Source organism: Salvia hispanica, chromosome 3 (genome assembly GCF_029641045.1).
Source record: "Salvia hispanica isolate PSC_SH4W2 chromosome 3, Shi_PSC_v1, whole genome shotgun sequence".
Taxonomy (NCBI): Eukaryota; Viridiplantae; Streptophyta; class Magnoliopsida; order Lamiales; family Lamiaceae; genus Salvia; species Salvia hispanica.
In genome coordinates, this window is record NC_142694.1 from 53,808,986 (window position 1) to 53,833,446 (window position 24,461).

At 32.9% G+C, this 24,461-nt stretch overlaps 2 protein-coding genes across 4 annotated transcripts; one reads left to right on the forward strand and one right to left on the reverse strand.

Annotated features, from left to right (window-relative positions):
- Positions 1-12,067: 12,067 nt before the first annotated feature.
- On the forward strand, positions 12,068-18,128 carry LOC125211525 (lysine-specific demethylase JMJ13-like). The gene is made up of 11 exons (XM_048111355.2): positions 12,068-12,508; positions 13,598-13,976; positions 14,258-14,414; positions 14,498-14,717; positions 15,077-15,130; positions 15,205-15,284; positions 15,361-15,638; positions 15,731-16,129; positions 16,212-16,570; positions 16,647-16,889; positions 17,376-18,128. Exons 1-11 carry the CDS (start codon positions 12,506-12,508, stop codon positions 17,673-17,675), a joined length of 2,472 nt encoding a protein of 823 aa, XP_047967312.1. The 5' UTR covers positions 12,068-12,505; the 3' UTR covers positions 17,676-18,128.
- A 370-nt stretch (positions 18,129-18,498) lies between these two features.
- Positions 18,499-24,233, reverse strand: LOC125211526 (uncharacterized). 3 transcript variants are annotated; one of them, XM_089067956.1, is made up of 14 exons: positions 24,092-24,233; positions 23,953-24,014; positions 23,450-23,524; positions 22,950-23,028; positions 22,801-22,871; positions 22,534-22,635; positions 20,935-21,024; positions 20,767-20,841; positions 20,090-20,122; positions 19,843-19,920; positions 19,502-19,543; positions 19,097-19,194; positions 18,857-18,918; positions 18,499-18,755 (listed from the first exon to the last, which is right to left on the reverse strand). In XM_089067956.1, exons 1-13 carry the CDS (start codon positions 24,144-24,146, stop codon positions 18,897-18,899), a joined length of 882 nt encoding a protein of 293 aa, XP_088924082.1. In that variant the 5' UTR covers positions 24,147-24,233; the 3' UTR covers positions 18,499-18,755; positions 18,857-18,896. The 3 variants fall into 3 exon arrangements, with proteins under 3 accessions (XP_088924082.1, XP_088924081.1, XP_088924083.1); XM_089067955.1 differs by having other exon boundaries at positions 18,499-18,918; XM_089067957.1 differs by lacking the exon at positions 19,502-19,543 and having other exon boundaries at positions 18,499-18,918.
- Positions 24,234-24,461: the final 228 nt, after the last annotated feature.

A 24,461-nucleotide genomic window follows, 5' to 3' on the forward strand; every position in this document is an offset into this window, starting at 1 on the left:
ATAAAGAATCATATATAAGTCTTAAGGCTTTACATACACTCCAATCAATAATCCAATAGTACTAATTTATGAGGTTAATTATACCTTTATCATCTGACTTTTAATGAAGTTGCAAAAATAGTGTGACCTTCAAAATAAACCACAACTTTTTGAGAAAAAAAAATGTAAATAATAGTCATGGCCTATAATTCCGGGCTCAAAATTCTGACATGGAATACCAATTCGACGCCGTTTTGATGTTTGGATGGAAAACGAACTCACAAAAAATCAACTTGGGGTCGGACCTTCTACTTCATAATTTTCAATGCAAAAGTATAAGTTTCATCTATTTTTGCATCTTTTTCAAAAGGTAATAATATATTTTTTAGATATTTGGAGAAGGTCATACTATTTCCATTCAAAGATTGAGACATAAAGTATAATTAATCCACAATTAATAACTATACTTATTAAGTCATGAGATGTCACTACTAAATGAAATAAATGATGGATTACCATGCTCAAAACAATCAACCCATCTGAATAAGGCAAAGTTAAGTATCCAATCTTTTTTTTTTGAAAAGGGATTAATAATGATTTCTCATTTATCCTTGTAATGACTCAAACTCTTAATTTATTAGACGGGGGAGAAACGTCTTACCAACTGAACTACACTTATCGTCAAATCAAGTGTCAAGTTTCTACGTGGTGGAATTCCCTTTTTTTTCTTTAGAAATGACAAGTGTTTTCATCTTTTACTAGTCAAGATCACCTACATGTATTGCGTGTTTAGGCCAATTTGAATAAAAGGACATCCTTTTATGAATAATTACATAATTGAGTAATACTCCTACATAAGATGGGTCATTTCAAGACATATAGAAGTAAAAAGTAAGAATTAAAATAGAATTAATTAAAAGAGGTATTAAATCTTTATCCTTAAGTGGTGGCAGTGTCACGTGCTGGAGAGTCCTTTACACTTTTTTTTAGCCTAAAAATGAAATGATTTACGCTTTACTGAATACCAACAAAGGCAGTGAAAGAAACGTACTATTATTATGGACTGCTAAAGGAACTGGAAAGAGTGTACGAGGCAGCACCTTTGCCTATTACAACCATGCATAATTAATTAACAACTGATTTTAGTTTAAATAAAAAAATAAAAAAACAATTCCCACCTATCAGGATTCTATACAATTAATTGTGTATTAGTTGAAGTCTTTACTCATATTCAATATGCCCTAGGCACACCTAAACTCTATGGGGGTGGTCAAGTGGTATAGCATTGGGAACCCTTTGAATTGATTTTTTTATATATACTTAATAAATTTAGTGCACTTTGTCAAACTAAGGATTATTGATTTACTTAAATTTGCTTCTATAACCTGGCTACTGAAATTCGACTATATTATTAAATACACCAGTTCACTCAATTTATTCCAATATAGGACAAATTTCATATGGAGTACATACATTTGCCAAAATCCAATTATTAATTAATATGGTCAAAGTTCAAATTTTCAAGTAGGCACATCCAAATGTTTATTACTATTAGCTACTACTAATAGCCCATTACCAATTCTCTTTATTTTTTCTATTCTTAACTCAAATGTACACACTATCATTATTTTAAATTTTACTAATCTCTATTCTCTCATATAAGTGCTCGATTTCTTCATTCCTAATTATTTTTTATTTTGTTCTATTCAGAAGGATGAAATAAATGTGGATCGGTTGACTTAATCAACAGGTATTTCCATTACATATTCTATTAAGCCTCCCATTTTTCGTACAATTCTACCTGTCATTGTGTTTGCTGTAATACAGTTACACTTTTATAGTTTTATATTAGACTGTAGGAGTAATATTTTAAAATAATAATAATGTGGTCAAAATTAGTTCCCTCTTTGTTGCGCACGTAGGAATAGGATTGAACCGTGCGCTTCTTGGAAGCTATAGAAAGATGCAAAAATAAATTAATAAATAATGTGTACTAAATGTTAGTATATCCCTAGTCAAAACTTATTTACCATCCTCGAATGAATAAACTAGAACTACTTTTTCAGATTTTGACCAGAAAATAAAATAAAAAAATAAATTCCGTTGGAGAAGGATTTTATTTCCATAGTCATATATTTGTAGGAAACTCATTTGATTACATGAAAAAGGCAAATGCATGTGGCAGCAGACGAAAAGAAAAAATGAGACTGAAATGCAGAGGGAAAACAGTAGAGAGAGAGAAGGGTAGGTGTGCAGGACAGTGCCAAGAATGTCAAATTATTTAACCATCATTACACTATCATTAAGCATGGGACCCACCCCCTCCTGACACGTGTCAGGATCGCAGAAGGGCTTGAAGAAGGGTCTAGGCCGTAGGATGTGAAGGGCCTGTTTGGGGACAATGACTTATGAGTCCGGATTTAATATTTTGCCATAAATACTTTTTGGCAGAGGGTTTGGTTGAGTAGCTCGAGGCGCTTTTGCATGGAGCTAGTGGGCCCCTTGCCCATGCACTAGGCCCCACCCTTTTTGCAGACTTGAAAACTATGCTACTTTTTGCAGTCTCATATTTTCAAGCTATGCTCCTTTTATTATTTCATATTCACCGGATGCCACACCAGTCTCACCTATTTTCTATATTGCCCCGCTTGTTATTTTTTTTACTAATAGTATATTTTTTGTCTTTGCTATTTATGAGCAATAAATGAATAAACAACTGGTGAGATTCCTTTTGCTGAGATTGTACCCAGTTATATATATATATGTACATGTTTGCCTTTTATTCATTAATTTACTATGATTGTAGTGAAACAATTATGTGATAATAATGTTAGTATAACCCAAAATTAATAATTACTAAGTTTTTTTGCAATTGCCATAGAAATCTGGCGCCCATCCCCATCCGGAATCAGAAGAAAGAGAAATATGAGTGGTGGGAGACTATCATCCAAACTTAACCTTATTATATTTTTGTCATTGGATTGTTTTTTGTTTAGTAAGAATACATAGATGATAGATAATTTTAATGAATGGAATGGAGAGCCCGCCTTGAATGCTGGGCAGACAGGGACATGACTGCATTGAGAGAGAGAGAGAGAATGGTCTCTATCAACTATCAAGAGAGGCCCTCTCTTCATTCCCAATTCAAACACAAATGTAAAAACACTGTCTCTTTTTACTACTCATCAAACACTGTCTGTCTTTTACTAGTGATCACACTGTTTTTCTTTATTTTATTTTTCAAGTCATAATTTATGATTAAATTTGGTTTTTGTCATCATTACTTAATGTATAAAGTCATCATCAATTAAATTTGTTCTTGATAATTTTTAGGACTTGTAGTAGTATATACCTAAGCTAAGAATTATAGTAGATTTTTTGTTTTTTGAAGAAACATACATGTAGTGTTAGGAGTAGTATAATATAGACAAAGGAATAAGGAATAGAGAGAAAAAAACAAAGAGGCATAATATAGAATGTGAGTGGGGCAGGTGAAGGAGGCGTCAATCATAAAGCAATGGATTGCAAAATCATTGAGCGATTTCTGTTCCCTTTCTCTTTTTTAAGTGATTGGATTTTATAGTTGTTTGCTTCCTCCTTTACTGTTAACCATTCTACATGACAAGTCGCTTGCTGTCGCCCGTGTGCGTCTCGTTTATTTCAAACCCTAGTTTTCTCTTTACTTTTAACCCTTCCTAAATTCTAACTACACACTACTATGATTCATATAATCCTACATATATTAACTAATTTTAAATTTTAAATTCGAATTAATTTTAGTTCAATTTACGGTGAATATTTTGTTAAGAGAAATAAAATTCGGAATGGCATACAACAAACATAAGTTTGTGACAAACGGTCAAGAGTCCATACTACCAAAATCCAAACAAATATAAAGAAAATCAGGGACCCAACCAAACCGCAAAACAAAGACAGTAATCAAACTAGAGAAAACAACCGTCAACCCTAAAAGCTTGCTCAACGACGACGATGGAATTAAGCAGGTGTGATTAAAATCCTTGACCATTATTGTGAGTATGGGAAACTCTTCATCATGTGTTGACCAACAATAGAGGGCATTGATTTGTTGGTTCGGAGGACCTGCATCATTCAAATAAAGTTCAATTAAAATCTAATTCACTAGTAGCTCTAGTCACAGTAGTATTATTGTATAGATCTTGTAACTTTTCATCTATGTCTAGATCGGCAAAACTACTATTATCTGTTTGAAATCCAAAATCATACGTCCCAACATAAGAATATTATCCTTGCCAAGAATTGTTATACTTAGTATATTCCTTAAATATACCATACAATGAGTGTTCTAACTTATTTTTAATTTCTTGGAGTCTTATCTCAAACACCTCGCCACTTTCCAAATCTAAATCTCTAAGTGCAGTTACATCACAATCACAAAACTTTTATAATATATTTCTTAGTACGGTTAACATTGCTCAATTTCCATTTTGGATCTTAACATTGTTACAATAAAAACACTAATAGAATATAAGTAAAATGTTTAAGCCATTTTTCAATCTTATAGTATATAAAATAGTCTTGAGTCTCATGTTTTTGGTATTTCTGATACATGTCTTACAATTTAAATAGATCAATCATTACATACATGCAATGCTCTAAAACATGCACAAAAGTACAGTGATAAATATCCGATACAGTTCGACTTTAAAGCTTCAAATAATTTAAATAGATCAATGCTTTGATCCCAACAAGTGCATGTTGGAACTTCTTAAAACATGGGATCCAAACCCATTAATTGATGATGTAAAACATGGGATCCAAACCCATTAATTGCATATTAAACACATAAATTTAGAATATGAGCTATATATCTAACATGAGAATTTTGTCATCAATAACAAAGGAACGTACATTGATTAGTTCTTCTATACAAGCACTATTGGCACTCGTATTAATAAAATCAACATAAATATTTATCGACTAATTTAAATTCATTCAAAACTTGAATAATTAATTTGGTGTATTTATCCAAAATACGTGCTTGTGCAGTGTGTGTTGTCGGAAATTTCTTAAATGCAATTAATCATTTGTGCATTGTCCAACTATTGTAAGAAAATGCATGCTACACATTGCAGGTTGCATCTGCCCTATAAACTGAGATATTGAAACGGTTTCAGTTCATACTACAATTTATGAACCGTAACTAGATTTGGCGACCCGATAACACGATTAAGATTGAATTGTTTGTGCTCAGTCCCGGTTCGAATTCCAACCCTGACTTGGCGGTTCAGACCCGACGATTAACTATCGATCCGATTTAAACATCCACCACTATTTCCCATCCACTTCTCCCTCCAACTGATTAATTTAAGTCACGTAGTGAATACGAATATTATAGCATTAAGTTCAATCATTTTAAATTTGAGGGAACATCTTTTTAGGTCTATGAACTTTGCCAAAGTATCATTTTAGGTCCATGAACTTTGAAAATATCATTTGAGGTCTCCCAACTATGGGTTAATATCAATTGAAGTACTTTTTTACTATTTCCAAGTTTTTCTGGACAAAAATACCCTCTATATTTTTAAGGGCATATATTTCTAATAAACTTATCATATACTCATATTTTTTATAAATATCTTTACTATATATTTTTGATGAATTTTCTAAATATAATTTGATCTTCAATATTATCACTTAATTTTGTGACATGCAAGAAAAGATCTTTATTCAATTTTTTATTATTAAAAAAAAGTATTTATTCAATTTTAAAATTCTTTAATATAAAAAGTTGAAGAAACAATTTTACTTGCATGTTACAAAATTAAGTGATAATATTGAAAGTCAAATTATATTTAGAAAATTTGTCAAAAATATATTGTAAAGATATTTATAAAAAATATGAGTATATGATAAGTTTATTAAAAATATATACCCTTTAAGATATTGAGGGTATTTTCGTCCAGAAAAATTTGGAAATAGTAAAAAAGTACTTCAAATGATATTAACTCATAATTGATGGACCTCAAATGATATTTTCAAAGTTCACGGACCTAAAATGATACTTTGGTAAAGTTCGTGGACCAAAAAAGATGATCCCTCTTTAAATTTAAAGAAGCACTATTATACATCTGGCTACACCATGTATAGTATTTGTTCTTAACTAAATATTCTATAGAATTTATCTGAGTGAAAATACTAATTGAACATCTATAAAACAAAAGTAAATTTCAATTAGGAATTAATTAAATCATAACTGGACATGATCCTAAACTAAAACTTACAAAACTTTATATAGCCTATAATTAATTAATCAATTTCATACAGAATTTCAAATCAAAATCGAATTACTAGCCAGTTAGTTAGTTCGTTAAGCACATCGATAAGTTAAAAGATATGCCCATAGATAAACACATCATATCTGATTTAAAGCCCAATAGCTAAAGATAGTCGTGTGATAAATTACTTGGGTCAACCCATTTATTAATCTTGGGCCTTTACTTTGTTGAGAAATGGGTTAAAAATGTTGAGAAATGTTGTGTACATAAAATCTATATATGGTCAAGTAAGTTTTACAAGAAGAAGAAGTTTAACAATATAGAACGAAAACTTCCACTTAACTCGATATATATAGTGTTGCAAGTGGCAATTTGAGAAAACACCATCAAAATATAAATTTTGTTTATGGAAAAGTGTCACTAATTATAACGAGTGTCAAATCCTGTCTCGTTGCAATTCAATTGCAATTATAGTGTCATGCCTTGTCTCATTATTCATTACATACATACATACATATTATTAATCGATACATTTAAATGATAATAATGGGAGTAACTTTTAACATTATTCTATCATCCACACCATCCACATAGTCACCTAAAAAGTGATAAATGTTGACCAAAATTTGAGCAGTGCGAACCCCTGCATAATTATGGGATGAATGCTGCAAAAGTTGTTGAACAAAAATGTTAGATTCAAAGGGTGCCAAATGTTTTGGTTTTAGTGGAAATGTCTGAGACATAAATTATAATTTCATTATTTTGTAGGGTAAAGTTTCAGGTAGTGCATCTTGATGCCCACTTTAAATTATATTTCATGATTTATAATTTTCATTGGGTGCATTATTATTTATTTGGGCCAGGCCATACCTTATAATTTATCTTCTAAACCCCACTCATTGAGTGGAACTCAATAAAAAATGATCAATTTGTCTTTGTTTAATGTCACACGTCATATATTTACTATAATGAAAATTTTCAATGATATGTCCTTTTAAGTATACATATAATTTGATGTCTTATTAGACATGAGGAGTTTTGAGGAGGAAGAATGCATCTACCTATTTCGTAGATCTTATTTATTCTTACTATAATAAAATTAGATTTTTAATATATGTGGGTGGGTGGGAAAGACATGCATTGGATGTGGACACACGTAACTGTTCTTATTAGTATTATGATTGACTCTAATAATTAACGTAGAAACAGTTTATTTGGTTGAATTTTCTACTAATGATAAATAGAGATGGTGGTTGTTGTTGATGACCAATTCATATTGCTAGATATTGTTGACCAATAATATAAGAATTTCCAAAGACAAATTGCAGATAATATAACAGCATTTTTGGTGTGATTTTGAAATTTCACTTGTTACATATATGGAGTATTATATACTCCTACTTTACTATAGAAATCATATTTTTATACAAACTAACAATCACCAACTACATTTCAACTACTGTCTCGCCACATCCACTTGTTTTTTTGTTTTTTTTTAGTCACAGTGAGCCTACTAATGTCGATTAGTACGATAGGTCATTAAAAATTATTAATAATAGAGTGTATAACAAATTCTTTTAGGGTGTGTTTAGTACAATAGATTTTTCATTATGTTATAGCTGTAATATTATGCAGTTGAATTTGAAATTAAGTACTATAATATTATACTTAATTCAATTTCAATCTTTTGTTTAATAAAATTAAATAATTAATATAAAAAATTTAATTTAAATTTAGAAAGTGAAAATAAAATCAATCACAATAATTAAAACATAATGAAAATGATACTAAAGTTGACATTGTAATATAACATAAAAATAGAAAATAGAAACAAGAGGAAAAACAACTACGTACTTTGTTTAATGTTTGTGGCATGTGTGACTGAGGACAAAGGAAGAAACATGTCTCCCAAAAAATTTGGATTTCCAAATATTTATTTTGGGTACAAAATCCAAATTGTTAAACTGGGAGAGTATAGAATTAGAATTCAATTCAAAATCCAAGCATTTTTGTGGTATTTATAATAAATTTGAAATTTGAAGCTTTATTTCCAATGTAAATTTCTAATTTCATGTTACTAGCCACCAAGCAATTTAATAGTTTCTGAATCTGACTCGCACAAAATACATGTATCTTACAAATAAAAAAGGTTAAAATAAAAGGATGACTAACTTTTTTTTTGTTTAATTGATTAGAATAATATTATATTATTTGAAAATATCCAAGAGAGGTTAATAGAGAAATTTCATAGGCTATCATAGTGTAAACTGAAACTACAGTGTGTACATTAATAATTCTTTTAGAAGTACTATTACCATTCAATGCAATATATACCAATTAATTAGCATCAACGTGTTAAATGTTTAAAGATTTTGATAAAAATGCGACTCAGTTAGTCAGCCATAGAGCTGAGAAAATTGAAATAAGATTAGGAAAATCATTGATTTGGGTGACTGTTAATCTTAAACACAAATGATTGGGTCAAATAAAAAAGGTTATCCTCCATTAAAGCCGAAAGTTCCTCTAGTTTTCCACACCAACCAACATTCTTCTTCTTTTGGTGTGACCGGATTCTCTACTATACTTCAACCTTTTATCAAATGATTAAATATTATCTACATTTAGGAGATTCCATACATATACTATCAAAAAAATTAAATGTTATTTTCGATAAAGAATCTCAAGAAATTGCTTCAAATAAAATGAGAGAGACGTTTAAAGTCGAGATAAGACTTGGACTCGTTTTCTTCATACTATTATAAAATCGGTCATAAACAAAGAAATTTAAAATAATTTTTCTTTATTTAATACTACCTCAGTCCCTGAAAATTTGATACACTTCACTTTTATCATTTTTGGTAGTGGACCTCATATTCCACTAACTCATTCCTACTCATTTTATTATAAAACTAATACTTTAAAAGTAGGACCCACATCCCACCAACTTTTTCAACTCACTTTCCATTACATTTCTTAAAACCTGTGTCGGGTCAAAGTGTATCAAATTTTGGGGGACGGAGGTAGGAAGTAGGAGTTCGAGTTATTAAGAGGTTAATGAACAATAATTATAAGTCATGTTTTAAATAATACGGTCAATGCCAATCTAGCCAATTGTTGGAACCGTACGTTTTGAAAGGGATTTGAATGGTATTGGTATGACTTGAAAGTGGTCTACATTTTGATTACTTAGAATATTCACAATCAATTAATTACTGTCATTAGGGCTGGGAAAAAATATCGAGAAAATGATATATCGCTCGTATCGTATTGAAAAATATCGAAAAATTATCGAATTTTTGATATATCGTAATTTTCGATACGATACGATATCGTATCGTAAGTTTTCGATACGATAACGATATGAATTTCCTTATATCGCGAAATATCGTTTTATATCGAAAATACGATATATATCGAAATTTTCGATATATATGATATTTAACGATATATCGAATTTCGGTACGATATATCGAAATATCGATACGATAATAATATGAAAAAATTTTATATCGAAAGTTCGATGTATCCCATTCGATATATCGAAACTTTCGATACGATAACGATATGAAATTCTTTATATCGATATTTTCAATACGATGCACGATACAACATTTTCGATACGATATATCGTATCGACCCACCCCTAATTGTCATGCACCCTATAAAGGATGAATCTACTATATATGCTAAAATTTGATAACGAATTGCTGTGAGAAGGAATTTGATTTATATGAATGTATTTGAGACTTATTAGTGGGTCTATTTTTGTTTTTAAATGGTCGTTATGTTAAATCTTAACTAGATCATATTTATCATTATCTCTTATTTAATTATTTTTTCAAATTTAAGCTAATATAATGTATCTCAACTCCTATTCACAATATTAAAATCATAATTATTTCTTAGATGAATAATCTAATCTTCACATGTTACTGACTTAATTAATCCTAAACTAAAATTATCATAATTTATCTAATATAAATATTATCGAATCGAATTAATGAACTAAATCTTACCTAAATAAATTACTACTACTACTACTTATCAAGGCAACTGCGTCCGAATCTTATCCCCATGCTCTTTTGAAGCATGCATGCCACAACATTTGCCCACTTTTAAAGTATTCTTTCCTTGAAATTGCATTTTTTCTGAGAATACTTCATTTGTATTTCAACCATATTCGTTCAGTATTTTACAGACATTTAGATTACAATGTTATTGTTATTATTCTGGAGCGCCATATTCTTTCAGTTGACCTTTTAGAAGCATTCATATGTACCAAATCTTTTATATTTCGGATAATTATTTTTTTTATTTTATATTGAATAAATTTTAGATAGATAAAGAATAATATAGGTCAGCCACTACATACTGATTGGTTCAATTATTTTAAATTATTTGATCAAACGCTCCTTTATTTCGAACAAGATATTACATGCGCATGCGTTTAATTTATTGTATCCTCCATAAAATCAGTGTATTGTCTACAAAAATAATTGCGTTAACTATAAAATTAAATACTCCATATAAGATTGAAAACGATTATCCATTCTCATAATAAATGGTAGTAGTAAGATTTTTTAGGGCATGCGTTTAATTTTTTTGTCTACAAAAATAATTGCTCTAACTATAAAAATAACTACTCCATATAAGATTGAAAACGATTATCCACTCTCATAATAAATGGTAGGTAGATTTTTTATCTAATCTATTTTCTATATAAATTATATCATATCCTCCAAAAATATAGTACTACCAGTTTTATAGGCATTCTTCAAAATAGACCAAGTTTAAATATGTAAAATTTTTAACTAATTACAAACTATTAATAACGTGGACCTTATAATCCATTAACACTACTCCACAACTTCCATTACTTTTCCTCCCCTCTTTCTCACTTGATCTTCTCTCTTACTTTACGAATTGCATATTAAAATATGTGTTATATATAAATTTATTTAATTTTTTTAGAACGAAAGAAAGTATCTAAAAAAACACTTTTTTTCCTGATTAGTTTTATCGTGCCAACAAAAACCATCATGCTATTCTACTTTGCAGAGAATCAACACTTATCAGAAAAGCTAATAGCACTCTCTAATTCGTCTCATCTTACGTGACATATTTTCCTTTATAGAATATATCATCTCGAACGACACACTTCTTAAAATAGAAATATCATTCAATTTAATTTTTTTCATTTTCATTATATTTTATTTGTTGAAAATGAAATGATTTATTGAGAATAAAATAGAAAGAGTATGATTTTGAAATCTCATCATTTTGAAAAAGCCTTATTTTATAGTCGGCTTGACAAACAGAGTAGAAAGATAACAATAAATATGAGGTGGAAGTGAATAAACCCGTGATATATCTTACTCTAAAATTTACAACTCCACGTAAACAGAATAAATGGGTTTGACATGATTTGATGGCATTCAACTAAATGCGGGAATTTGAAAAGGAAAAAGCTCTGTGGAGCGGCGGAATTAATCAACAATCTGATTAGGTCAAACTGGTCTATCCATACGTGTCAACTGCGCAAACTTCATGTGAGCCGTTTTCCGAAGCCTCTCATGACCGTCCATACCGCCAACATCCAACGGCCCACCAACACCTATCGCCTGCTCCCCTCCGCACCTGATCGTATCCACATCTTTCTAGTTTTTACCCTCCAAACCACCGCTTTTCCGGGTCGTTACCAGGTTCTGTTGCGGGGCACATTCGGTAATTCGCTTTCTGTAACGGCGCGTTAAATGCCGGCAGCCGTTTGGTTGAACCAACCTAACAACTACCACTTTCCTTCGTAGTTCACACTTCCTTCCCCCTTTTTAACTTTACTCTAAAATATTGTATTTTACGTAATTATTAATCCCCGTTTATTCCTTTCCAATTTGGCACTCTTCGCTGTAATTGCTTTATTTAATGCAAATTAATAATTAATTAGTAGTAACAAATTTGTTGACACACATCACATTGAAACTACAAACGATGACTCATCCCTTCTTTTACAATTTTCAGTTTTTTCCCTCAACTTCCTACTTTCTCTCTCTACACCTCTCTTTCTCTCTCTCTCTCCACGTAGCGAATTCGCACTGCCGGCGATTCCACTCGCCGTCAATTGCATTTTGTGTATTGTGTCAATCGCGCAAATCTGATTGATTCGCATCGATCCCGGAGTTGTTGTCAGAATGCGGATAGTATAGTTCCGTTTGGTTGTTTTTTATTCTTCCGAGAAGACGGAGGCTTGAGATAAACATTTGGTGGATGAGATGGTAATTTTTTATTTTTAGTTATATTTACTTAATTGTTTGTGCTTGATGTGCATTTCTGGTTGATTTATGGACTCATGAGGAACAATTTTGAAATTGCGGCCTGTTGATTAGAGCTTCATGGACTAGTAGTATATTTTATCTGCAATTTTGCATTGGATGAGTGGCTGTTGTGGCCATGTAAATCAGGCATTTGATTCTCTGTGCGCGAATCTTCTAAATTACGGAAATATTTCTCTTTTTCATGTACTCATTTGGATCGGCGGTTATTCCATATGGATACATGGAATGCGGATTTTGTTAAGTTGTCTGGGGATGAGCGTTCTTTTTTGATTTGTTCATTTTTAATCATTCTTCTTTATTTCTCTATTTGGTTTATTTGTTTTGGAGTTTTCATTTTTCTGTACTTTATTTCCTATTTTATTTCTGTTTGACACTCTATGTACATTTATAGATTTTACCAGCCTACCTTTCTGACTTAATTGGTGAACTTTTAGGATGTCTCATTTTTCTGGAAATTTTAATTTTCTATTCCATATTCTCATGTTTGACTTTTTTTCCTACTCTATAACAAATGTTGAAGATTTAATTGGTGTGGATGCATTTAAAATATTCTTAATCTTAGATAATAGTTCTAGTGGAGTCATCAGCATATGTTTTGTCTCTACAGTGAGTACAGATGAAACAACGCTTACCCGATTGATGATACCATACGATGTTTAGAGAAAGTAGAATCGGACATCAAAATGACAAAAGAGAATTGTTATTTCTTATAGTATGTTTTACCAATGAATTTTTCCCCTTCATGGGTCTATGTATAGCATGTTTTAAATTATGATAAATCCATAAAAGAGTGTGTCAAGTAGTTATTTTTTCAAATTTTGAACTATTATAGATGCAGCCTTTTTTTTCTAAATTTTCATAAATATGTGAACATAGTTATTTGATTGTAATTGTTTTTTGAAGCCCTTTTCATTTCCTGTTCCTCAAATGGGGTGTACTTTGTTTCATGCTTTATTGCTGTGATCAAATGCTTTACTTAAAATTTGCTATGCGCATGCTTTACATTAATGCTTATGCAATATTTTGCAGGTGGAGGGAAGAGTTTGTTCTTCTAGACAAGCAAAACTGGAATTTTTAAAGCATAAAATGTTAAAAAGGAGGAAAACAGAAGCAGAGAATGAACCTTATGTTGTCAGCAAGACACTGAATAGGAGTGGTGGTGATGCTTTAAGAACTTCTGCTTCCTACAGTGTTAGTTTGCACAATCATGCTGACCTACCAAGATTTGGTAACAGTTCTTCCACTAAGGAAGATGTTTTCTCGAAGAGGAAAGTGGCTAAGTTTGATATTTCGGACCTCGAATGGACAGAGAAAGTTCCAGAGTGCCCGGTTTATCGTCCAACTAAAGAGGAATTCCAGAATCCCTTAGTTTATATCCAAAAGATTGCCCCAGAAGCCTCTAAATATGGTATGTTCAACACCTGATTAGAACATACTATGAATTTTATTGAGTTATTTTGTAGCATTAAGAATTTTGTGTTGTTGGGCCTTTGTTGCTGATAAAGTTCCTGTTCAGTGACTTCTTTATTTTAGTAGTTAGCAGTTGGCTACATAATAAATGGCCAACATTAACTATTTGCTTGTGCAATGGCTTCTTTCATTAAGATCATGGCTTTTGTCCTCCTTAATATGCCTATCTTTATTATTATTTTGGAAGAGAAACAGCTAAAGTTGTGCTTCAATCTTTAGGTATTTGCAAGATCATATCCCCTGTAAGTGCTTCTGTTCCTGCTGGTGTAGTTCTTACAAAAGAGAAGACTGGTTTCAGTTTTACAACTAGGGTACAACCACTTCGTTTCGCTGAATGGGATAGTGACGACAAGGTTACCTTTTTCATGAGTGGGATGTGAGTTTTCCCTTTATTATCTGCATTGCTCTACCCTATTTTCATTGTCCTTCCAGGCTTTAAACTTGATTGATGTTTTTCAGAAACTATACTGTTCGTGATTTTGAGAGGATGGCAAACAAGATTTTTGCTCGTAGATATGGTAGTGTTGCTGGCCTTCCTGCCGCATTCATGGAAAAAGAATTTTGGAATGAGATAGCTTTTGGAAAGACTGAAAGTGTCGAATATGCATGTGATGTTGATGGGAGTGCATTTTCATCTTCTCCGAATGATCCACTTGGAAAAAGCAACTGGAATTTTAAGGTGTTCTTCTCATAATAAAGGTTTTAGTCTTTTGTTTTCAAATGGAATTTGTCTGACAGACAAACTAGATGTTAATAAGAAAATAGGATATATTTGGTAGTACAATATTATAGGAGTATCATCATTTCCATATTTCCCCCCTTTATGTTTGTCTTTTTTATATCTAAAACCTCTCATGGTTCCATTTCTTGTATAAGAAAATCCTTGTGGAGGGCTCTTCCATGGAATGCGTTTAGCAATGATTTTTGCTCTCTCCTCCACCATTTATTCCTTTCACTGTCTTTTTTTGTATACATTGATGTCTTGATCTTCTGCTGGGACTTGATTGTTAGTATCTTATACATTGTACTTGTTTTCAGAAAATCCCTCGGCTGCCAATATCTACTTTGCGTCTTCTTGAGACGGAAATTCCGGTATGTGCTACTTATTTCTTCAAAATAGCTTTAATTTTTTGTCACTTTCCAGACTGATATGTGGTTTATCTTAGGGTGTCACTGAACCTATGCTTTACATAGGGATGCTGTTTAGTGTTTTTGCTTGGCATGTGGAAGATCATTACCTGTATAGGTATCTTTCTACTTAAGAGGCATGGTGTCTGATATGATTCTTAACATTGGCTGATCATAGTTTCTTATACGTGCAGCATCAATTATCACCATTGCGGGGCTGCAAAAACTTGGTATGGCATTCCAGGTCACGCAGCAATTGATTTTGAAAATGTGGTAAAGGACCATGTCTATGCTCATGATATCTTACCTGGTGACGGGGAGGTTGGAGCTTTTGACGTTCTTTTGGGGAAGACAACTCTTTTCCCACCAAACATATTGTTAGAACATGATGTCCCTGTTTATAGAGCTGTCCAGAACCCTGGGGAATTTGTAATAACTTTCCCTAGAGCTTATCACTCAGGATTTAGTCATGGTACGTGATAAATATGCTGCTTCAGGTTGAAATTGGGTGGTTCTGAAGTGGGCCGTTCTTATAAATATGAAACAATTTCCTGTATCTTTCAGGTTTCAATTGTGGTGAAGCTGTTAATTTTGCAATGGGCGATTGGTTTCACCTGGGATCAATTGCAAGTAGGCGCTATGCACTACTCAACAGGATCCCTCTTCTTCCCCATGAGGAGCTTCTCTGTAAAGAAGCAATGCTACTACGTTATGCAAGACCCGAATTTGATGAGCCAGAGCACACACATGGAGATTTGGTATCACAGAGAAGCATAAAGGTTTCTTTTGTTAATTTGATTCGGTTTCAGCATTATGCCAGATGGTGTCTGATGAAAGCAAGAGCATGCACGGCCATCTCTTCTTTCTCCCATGGAACAATTCTCTGCAGCCAGTGCAAACGTGATTGTTATGTAGCATATCTGAACTGCCAGTGTCACTCGCACCCTGTATGCCTCCACCATGGTAATACAGAGTTCCTATAGCTTTGATTTTTCTCATAATATCTTTTGCCAGAATATTTAAGCATCCTTCTGTTCCTTAACAGATACAAGATCACTTGATTGGCCTTGTGGAAGGACTCCAACACTTGCTGTAAGAGAAAACATTGTAGAAATGGAATTAGCAGCCAGACACTTTGAGGAGGAGAAGGATATATTTCAGGAATTTGAGCAGAAGTATGGGAACAGCGGTGACTTTGGTTCACTATTTTACCAGTTCTCAGGAGCTGAAAATGATAGCTACATCCCTTATGGAAAGATTTCTCCTGTATCAGACAAAGAAATATCTGAATACCGATCTGTTTTAACCAGTTGCAGCAAAATTACTAAGACTGAAATCACGGATGCATTTGTTTCTTCTATGCTACCTTTGAAATCATCTGAAAGTCTCAAAATGATAGCCAAAGTAAAGACTCAATATCCTCTTAAAGTTTTTGTTAAATTCTATTCTTTTACTGAAGAATCATTAATATCTTTGGCAGGCTGGGCAGGATAATGGAAACTCTAACTTGGAGGATAGCATACATGCAATGCCTTTTGAATATTCCAAACCCTTGAGCAGAAAACCTAGATCCGAAAGGAAGGTAGTTCAGGAGGTCAACACTAGAGGTGCTATCCATGAAGATGAGTCGGATTCAGAAATATTCAGGGTTAAGCGAAGATCGTCTTACAAAGTTGAAATGAAAAATGCACGTGATTTGACATCTTTAAACACTGACCAGCAGGTATTATTACATTTCATGTCTGGGTTGTTTGGTTACATATTTAGCATTTATTAGGCTGTGTTTGTAAACCTCAAATTGGAAATTCGCTATAATATGGAAGACTATTCAACTTTAGCCTTATTAAAGTTACCCCACCCCTACCCTACCCTCAAGCTCCTACACACACAAAAGAAGGAAAGATAGAAAGAAGGGTGTAAATGAACAGGAATAGAAGACAATCACATACTGATTGGTCAAGTCCCACTTTGAGTGTTGATATGGGTGTAGGATAATTCATTTGAAAAACACTATCTATATCATCTCTTTGTGCTACAAACTACCAAGTATTATCTATATCATCTCTTTTCTGTAGCTTCATGGTTAAACTTTCACTCAATTGTTTTACTTATTGCAGTAATGGTGACACTTTTCTTTTGATGGAGTGTTTTCTTTCTGAAATGCTGGAGTAATATCTTAAACTAAATTTTGGGTCTTCGTTTTTGTTAGGGTTTCAAGCGACTCAAAAGGCAACAACTGGAAGTGCAGTGTGGAATCTTAACATCATCAGGCAATCCTATCCCTGATGATCAAAGTCACCATTATGTTATGAGCTCTACTGAATCTAAAGAATCTACGGCTAATTCCAAATTAGCCATTAGAAGCAATTTTCCTTCCATTAAGTTCAAACAAATGCCTAAAGTTCTAGGTGCAGAACTGCACAGAGATCAGAGGCATCGCTTTGAGTCGAGAGAAAATCTAAAGCACAAGGGACAGAAAGCCAAGATGAGTGACTGTTTTAGGTGGTGATAGAAATTGAAACTGGAATAGGTGATAGTGGCAATGCAGCTGAAGAATCTTCAACCTAGCTAACTTGGCTAATGACATTCTTTTTCGGGGGATCTAACAACACAAGGAGGTTAGAAATATGTTTTGATGAAGCAGCGACATGAAGTTAACCAAATACTAGAAGTAAAATTATTCTTTGTGCAAGCTCCAAAATGGGGACAAATTGCACAGTGATTCTTTTGCGATTCTCGGCTGGGGATTTAATCTTTGGCAGGAGAACTCTCTCATAAGTCATAGGTACATACAACAGGTAGGTTTTTAGGTCAATTGTTCTTTAGCATGTACATTTGCTAGTATAGGCAATTCCCATTGATGTTCTCATTTCTGCTGCTTCTCTTACAGGGTTCTGATATTCTTTCTTGTAGCTATTGACAGTCAACTATATTGATAAAATCTGTGAAACTCCTTGTTTCATTCTGTGTTTCCAGCGTTTTATGCTCAGTATCACAACGTATTGCTTGTTTCTTTTGCAGGTGGACTTACTCTTGATTTCGTCATGAAGTTAAGTTCATGTGTTATTTCCATAAAGACATATCAGAATCTATTTTCATGTGTTATTTCCATAAAGACAAGCTTCACCAACAAGTTATCAAAAATGTAACATATCAGAATCTATTTTCATGTGTTATTTCCATAAAGACAAGCTTCACCAACAAGAAAACAAACAAAGAACACAGAGCTTGCATTAATACACACGAGTTCAAAAACTCGTATTCTTTCCTCTATGGCTGAAGCTGATGCTCAAGATACAAAAGTTTCAAAAACTATAAACGACTAAGATAGATTGAAATACATCCAAACCGTACGACTTAGATACACTGAAATACATCGAACCCATTAAAAGTTGTTAATGGGAAGATTCATTACAACTTTAGCTAGATTGAATAAACAAATAAACAACCAGCTCCAACAATGAATTCAATTACATGTTTGAGTGACTATGTGAAATATGACCTTCATCACAGGCGTCATTTCTTTTATGTGGCTTCTATTGTCCACTTATACAAATTCCGAAACCGAAAAAATAAAACGCATCCACTCCTGTTTGAAGAAGTAGGGACATACTGAAGAAGTATGAAATATGCCAAACAGTAGTTATATTTACTTGTTGATATGATACACCTGTTTGAAGTAGGGCATACCGAAAAAATGTGGAAGGAGTCATCACTTGACACTAGTGGCTCAACACTTGTTTGAAAAAGTCCTGCATGTCAAATTCACTGCTCTTAGTCTTAGATGCATGAAGGGAATATTGCACTGGACTCTTTTTTGTGCACATAGAAAATCAGACACAACTAACAGGAAATCTGAGGTAATTATAGATTACATTCATCCTCAATTGTTTGTCATTAGTCGTCAGACATACAAACGAAATAGTATACCTCGTTATGGTTTTGCTGAGCTTATCAGAAGAGTAGTCTTGAGCATTCCCATCTGTCAATAAATTGTTCTCAGGAGACTCTACAATTCCTCTAAGACCCTGAAAAGTAATACTCCATAAATTTAAGTTTACATAAGATCAGAATGGATATAGTTGACTATACTGATACTCATTCAACGCCAACATAGGCTTGATTTAAATTGTACTAGAAGTCATCACAAATCCACGTTTATATGAATTCTTGAAGACTTATGCAGACTTCAAAGGGTATATTAAATTATTCAACTCAAAACTCTTTCAGCACTGATGACCGCTAGCATGTAGAGCCTCATCAATAACAAATACCATTCATGAACTTACTAAAACTTAGCAGGGAAAAACATTTAGTGGAAAATAGATGAGGTACCATGAGATTTTGCATTGAATTTCCAGCAAGTTTAAATTGATCCTGTACCAAATCATTGAAAAAAAATTAGAATGTACTTGATTTTACAGTAAAGACCCAACATCAGATATGGCTCGAAATCACTCAAGATATATATCTTCTGAATACAACTGAAATGAGCAAGATTGGTTTTAAGAAAAACATGGGCCTCATATTTTTTTCTTGCCTCAAAAGCCATACCCTAGAAATTGATAAGACGAGAAAAGGACATTCGATGAGAAAACGTCAGCATGTAATGGCTTTATCACAAAAAAGAAAAGGGGGGGGGGGGGGGGAATTACAGGCGCAAAAGAATAGCCAACCTGAATTCTTTCTGGCATGGGCATCCTTTTTCCATTTACAATGCCACACAGGTACATCACACCAGCATTTGCAAACTCCTATAAACAGCATGAATGATCAATTATTAACTGCTGCCAGAGGTGCAATTTTGAAGCACCAGAATTACATTCTAACATTTACTTGGTTGTTAAATTCAAGTCGTATAAGTCACTTGCAGAACCAAAAGATAGAGAAGATACTAATACTCGGTTGAAAAAAATAGTTCACCTGCTTGTCTTCTAGTGAATGCAGTTTTCCATCCTGCAACAGGACATACAAGGTAAGATTTCAAAAAAAGAGGGGGGGAAGCAGTTCAAAATAAAATAACAATTAAACAAGTGTGAACCAAGTACGTACAGATGCTGTCGGATCCAAAACAAAGTCCCATGCCTTGAATTCGTGATATATAAAGCAAAACTAACTTGAATTATTGGAATAATGAAACCAGGGAGCTAGAAGGTATGGGGCACATCTATTTCATGTTGGATTTACAAAGAGGCCATGGATGTTAAATAAACAATATGATTATTATGAAAGCATTTGTTATATAACATTAATTATGGCATATGGGTGATAATTCTTAACATGAGACAGTGGCGCGACACGAACATCAAATAGAAATAATGGGATAAACACATCTACAAGTGTGGAAACTTAATGGTTATAATCATTAGAAGCAAAGCAATAACGTTTCTTGTACTACTGGAAAAAAAATTGAGGACAAGAATCAACAGTCGATAAAAATAATCCCATACTAATTACTACTATGCTCTGTTTGCTCCTTGTACATGTAACCTTCTTCATTTTACTAACAAGACACGTTAAGAAACATTTACATGAAAATGCTACAACCTATATAACAGAACTAAAAAAATACAGTAATGATTTGAATAGTAAAAACTGACCAAACCAGAAACAATCTGGTGCAACGCGTTCAAATCAAAGCTAATTTGAGAGAGATCAGCATGTGCATCAGTGACCTGTTACGAGATTATAATTTTTATTATATATGATTATATGCTTATAAATTACTAGTAAGAAATAGAGAAAGAGATCAGTGGTACTGCATGTACCTCACTCCTAATTAATTTTGAAATTTCTATTTGCTCATCGATTTTTCCGTCCAAGTTCTCAATTCTCTGAGTCAGGTGCCTTTTTGCTGCCTGCTCAGAAATCATATAAAAAATAATCTGTAAGCAATTTCATATGAAAAATAGTCGGACCACCAAGGTTGCAGCTAGTATAATGTTTCAAGTTCATGTGAAACAGGATACTCTGTTACAAAGAAACATGATAATAAATAACTTTAAAACAGATTAAAAAGCTGAGGCATGTATTAAAAAACTACTATTGCTTTGCAATCAACATACAAACACCAATACCCATAAAACAGACACAATAAGCTTCTTAACAGTTGACAGTGGCGGACGCAGAAATATTTCGTGGTAGGGGCTGGTTGTACATTAAATTTTTTGTAGTTAACATACAACTCCCTTCGTCTTTTAAAATAGAGATTTCTGCAGCGTCACGAGTTTTAAAGTGAAATTGGTATAGTGTGACGTATAAAATTTTTAAGTATAAATAACATAAAAAAATATTATAGAACTCCCTCCGTGCACGACTAATTGGCATGTTTTACTCTACTCAGATTTTAAGTAATATAGTGACAAATAGGTGGATAAAGTTATTGAAATGTGAGTCCTATTATAATAAATTTTTAATGGAATGGACTAGTGGAACATGAAAATCATTATCAACAGTAATAAAAAGTACTTCGTTCGTCCCACAAAAAATATGCATTTTTAGTTGGGCAGGAGTTTTAATATATAATTGGTAAAAAAATAAGAGAGAGATATAAAGAAAAATTAATTAAAGTATTGTTATAGGAGAATGAGTCACACCTCATTAGAGAGAAAAAAGTTTTCAAAATTAGAAAGTGAATATTCTTGTACGACTGACTAAAAAAATGTATATTTTTATGAGACGGAGGGAGTAAATTAGACAATTAATCATGGAAGTGTGAAAAAGAAAATTTATGCCAATTAATTGTGGACGAAAGGAGTACTACTTTATTGAAAAATGTCCACCCAATAATAATATTACTACTATAATTTTGTGATCAACTCTTTTCAAATATACCAAGAAAGAATATTACTAATAAAGCTGAATGAATAAGGCATCGCGAAGCTGAATAACCTTTCCAGTATAAACATTTGAACTTACTTTATACAATAAGTCTTAAATTGAATTAAAATAATTAAACTATGTTTAATAAACTAAAATTACTTTATACAGAAGTAGAACACGTGATATAGGCATAGCCTATCGGTATGTGACTTGACATTTGCCAATTTGAGTATTATATTAATTTAATTAGTCTTTTTTTATCTCATCTTCTTCCTTAAAGTTGCAACGACGGCCATTTTTTTCTAAACTTTCTTCTGCAGTTTCAAATTTTCAGCCCCTCCTTCTTATTCAGTTTTTTGCATTTTAGACTTCATGTATAGTAGTTTGGTGAGGGTTGAAGGCATTTTTCAGAAATTTCAAAAAAATTTAAAGTACAAAATCTTAAAAAAAAAATTGGGGGAGGGCTTAAGCCCTTCCTCCCTTGGCTGTGTGTCCGCCACTGACAGTTGATATAGTTCATCACGAAGAAAATAGCTCATACTTACAGCAAGAGCGTCAGACACATGATCCAAATGTTTTGTCAAGTTTGAAACAGCATTTGTCATATTCTGCTTTGTTACGTACATCAGGTCTGAGAAGGAAAGACCCTGACATTTGAAGATGGAGAATTGGAGGGGTCATGTCATGAAAAAGGGAATTAGTCACTAAAGAACAGATGCTGGCAGAAGAAAACATAAGACAATAAACAAGAATAACCTTTAAAAGAAGAAAGTCCTAGGCATGTAAATGAAATGTAATATATATGTTCTAACCTTCCACCACATGTACCCATAACCCACAGCCCCAACGGCAGCAGCTGGGACAATTAGAGATGCTAAGTTACCTACAGCAAAGAGATAAGGAGTCAACACTTACACAACTATAAGGGACATATGTTCTAACAAAAACACATGATACTGACTATGGGTAGAGCTCCCATTTAGAACTGTAATCTGCCTAGATGAGGCCAGCTGGCGAACCTCCATGGCTAATCGACGTACCTGAAAATGATCAAACCATATATTGAATCTGCAGGGCAAATCTTTTGAAATATTCATGGACATTACACTAAATATTGTGCTCATAAGATGATTTTAACAATACCGAGTTACTGAGATCCTTAACAAAAATGGAGAATGAGACCCAACATTTCGATGGACATGAAAAAAGGCAAAATCCAAAAATCCATTTGTACATGCATGCAGAGAAACAAAGACAAGACCTACCAGATGAAAAATACATGAAAGAGGATGATATCTTAGTAGTTCTAAAGATAGCTTGGATAATGATAAATGCCTAACCACCATCACCAATGATTGTACACAACAAGCAGGTACTTGAGTAAGTGACCAAAAAAAATTAACAATAAGCTCTAAACCAGTAACATCAAGATGATAATTTCATCTGCTACCAAGCACAAACCTGGGTGGCAATAGCCTCAGAATAATCAGAATCCCCCTCCGACTCGCCTGATTTCTCCATGCCTTTAACCAAATTCTGCCGAATATCCAGGATACATTAACAAATTAATCAGAATCAGATATTCACATCAAAATAAAGGTTGTAGCTGAATAAACTTTAGTTCTCATGGGTCACCGAAGTAGCAAACAATCATGATACTGCTAACTTTAACGGAGAAATACTCACAATTAATGTTACCTTCAGCTACTAGTCTATTAATTTTCAGAATCAGAAATCAGTTTCTCTGAAAATTATTTTAACAAAGAAAGCGCCTCTCCTCACAGAACTACGTATTTCAATAGCATCCCCAGATTGAATTTCGTAAATATCAGAAAAGCATACGAACTTTGAACCAAATTACGAAGAACCCGTACATCATATATTCAGATTTCAAATACAACTCAAAAGAACAAAATTCCAACACCGTACTAGTTCGAAAGGAATGGAGATGGAAAATTCAATACCTGCAACTCACCCAGTACATCTGATAATTTGCCATTCTTCACTAGGATAGTTCCCGTGTAACCTAATCTCACAAGAAAAAAGCAAAGCAAAATTTACCCCCCTTCTAAAATGAAACTAGAAGAAAAAAATGTAAAGTACCAGCTCCGGCGATTAGGAAGATCCTGGATAATCCGATTCCAGCTTGCATAGCCATGGCGGGAGAGATCACAGAAATTGGATTTCAGTTCAAAGAGAAGATGGAATTCAACTGTTTCTATTTTAAGCTATCCTAATACGTATAATGTATTATGCGACGTCGTTTAAATCAAGCAAATTGAGCCGATTTAGTGTCGAACCGCAAAATGAATCGACTCATCTTTTAAAACCGATTGCAAATCGAACTTAAAATATGAATCAAATTTTTTTGTATCAAGCTTATAATTAATTGATTAATACGTGATGAAGTGCTATTTCATAACAAATGGTGGTATACATTGTCACTGCGGACGCACGAATTTCTGCGGGCAGA

Excerpts from the sequence above, each read along its gene's own strand:
- LOC125211525 (XM_048111355.2), top strand. Across the intron at positions 14,415-14,497 it reads ACCTTTTTCATGAGTGGGAT|AAACTATACTGTTCGTGATT; the intron begins GTGAGTTTTCCC and ends GATGTTTTTCAG. Across the intron at positions 16,571-16,646 it reads GTCTCAAAATGATAGCCAAA|GCTGGGCAGGATAATGGAAA; the intron begins GTAAAGACTCAA and ends TATCTTTGGCAG.
- LOC125211526 (XM_089067956.1), bottom strand. The coding sequence starts at position 24,146 with ATGGCTATGCAAGCTGGAATCGGATTATCCAGGATCTTCCTAATCGCC. Across the intron at positions 23,029-23,449 it reads CTGAGGCTATTGCCACCCAG|GTACGTCGATTAGCCATGGA; the intron begins GTTTGTGCTTGG and ends GATCATTTTCAG. Across the intron at positions 22,872-22,949 it reads AAATGGGAGCTCTACCCATA|GTAACTTAGCATCTCTAATT; the intron begins GTCAGTATCATG and ends TCTTTGCTGTAG.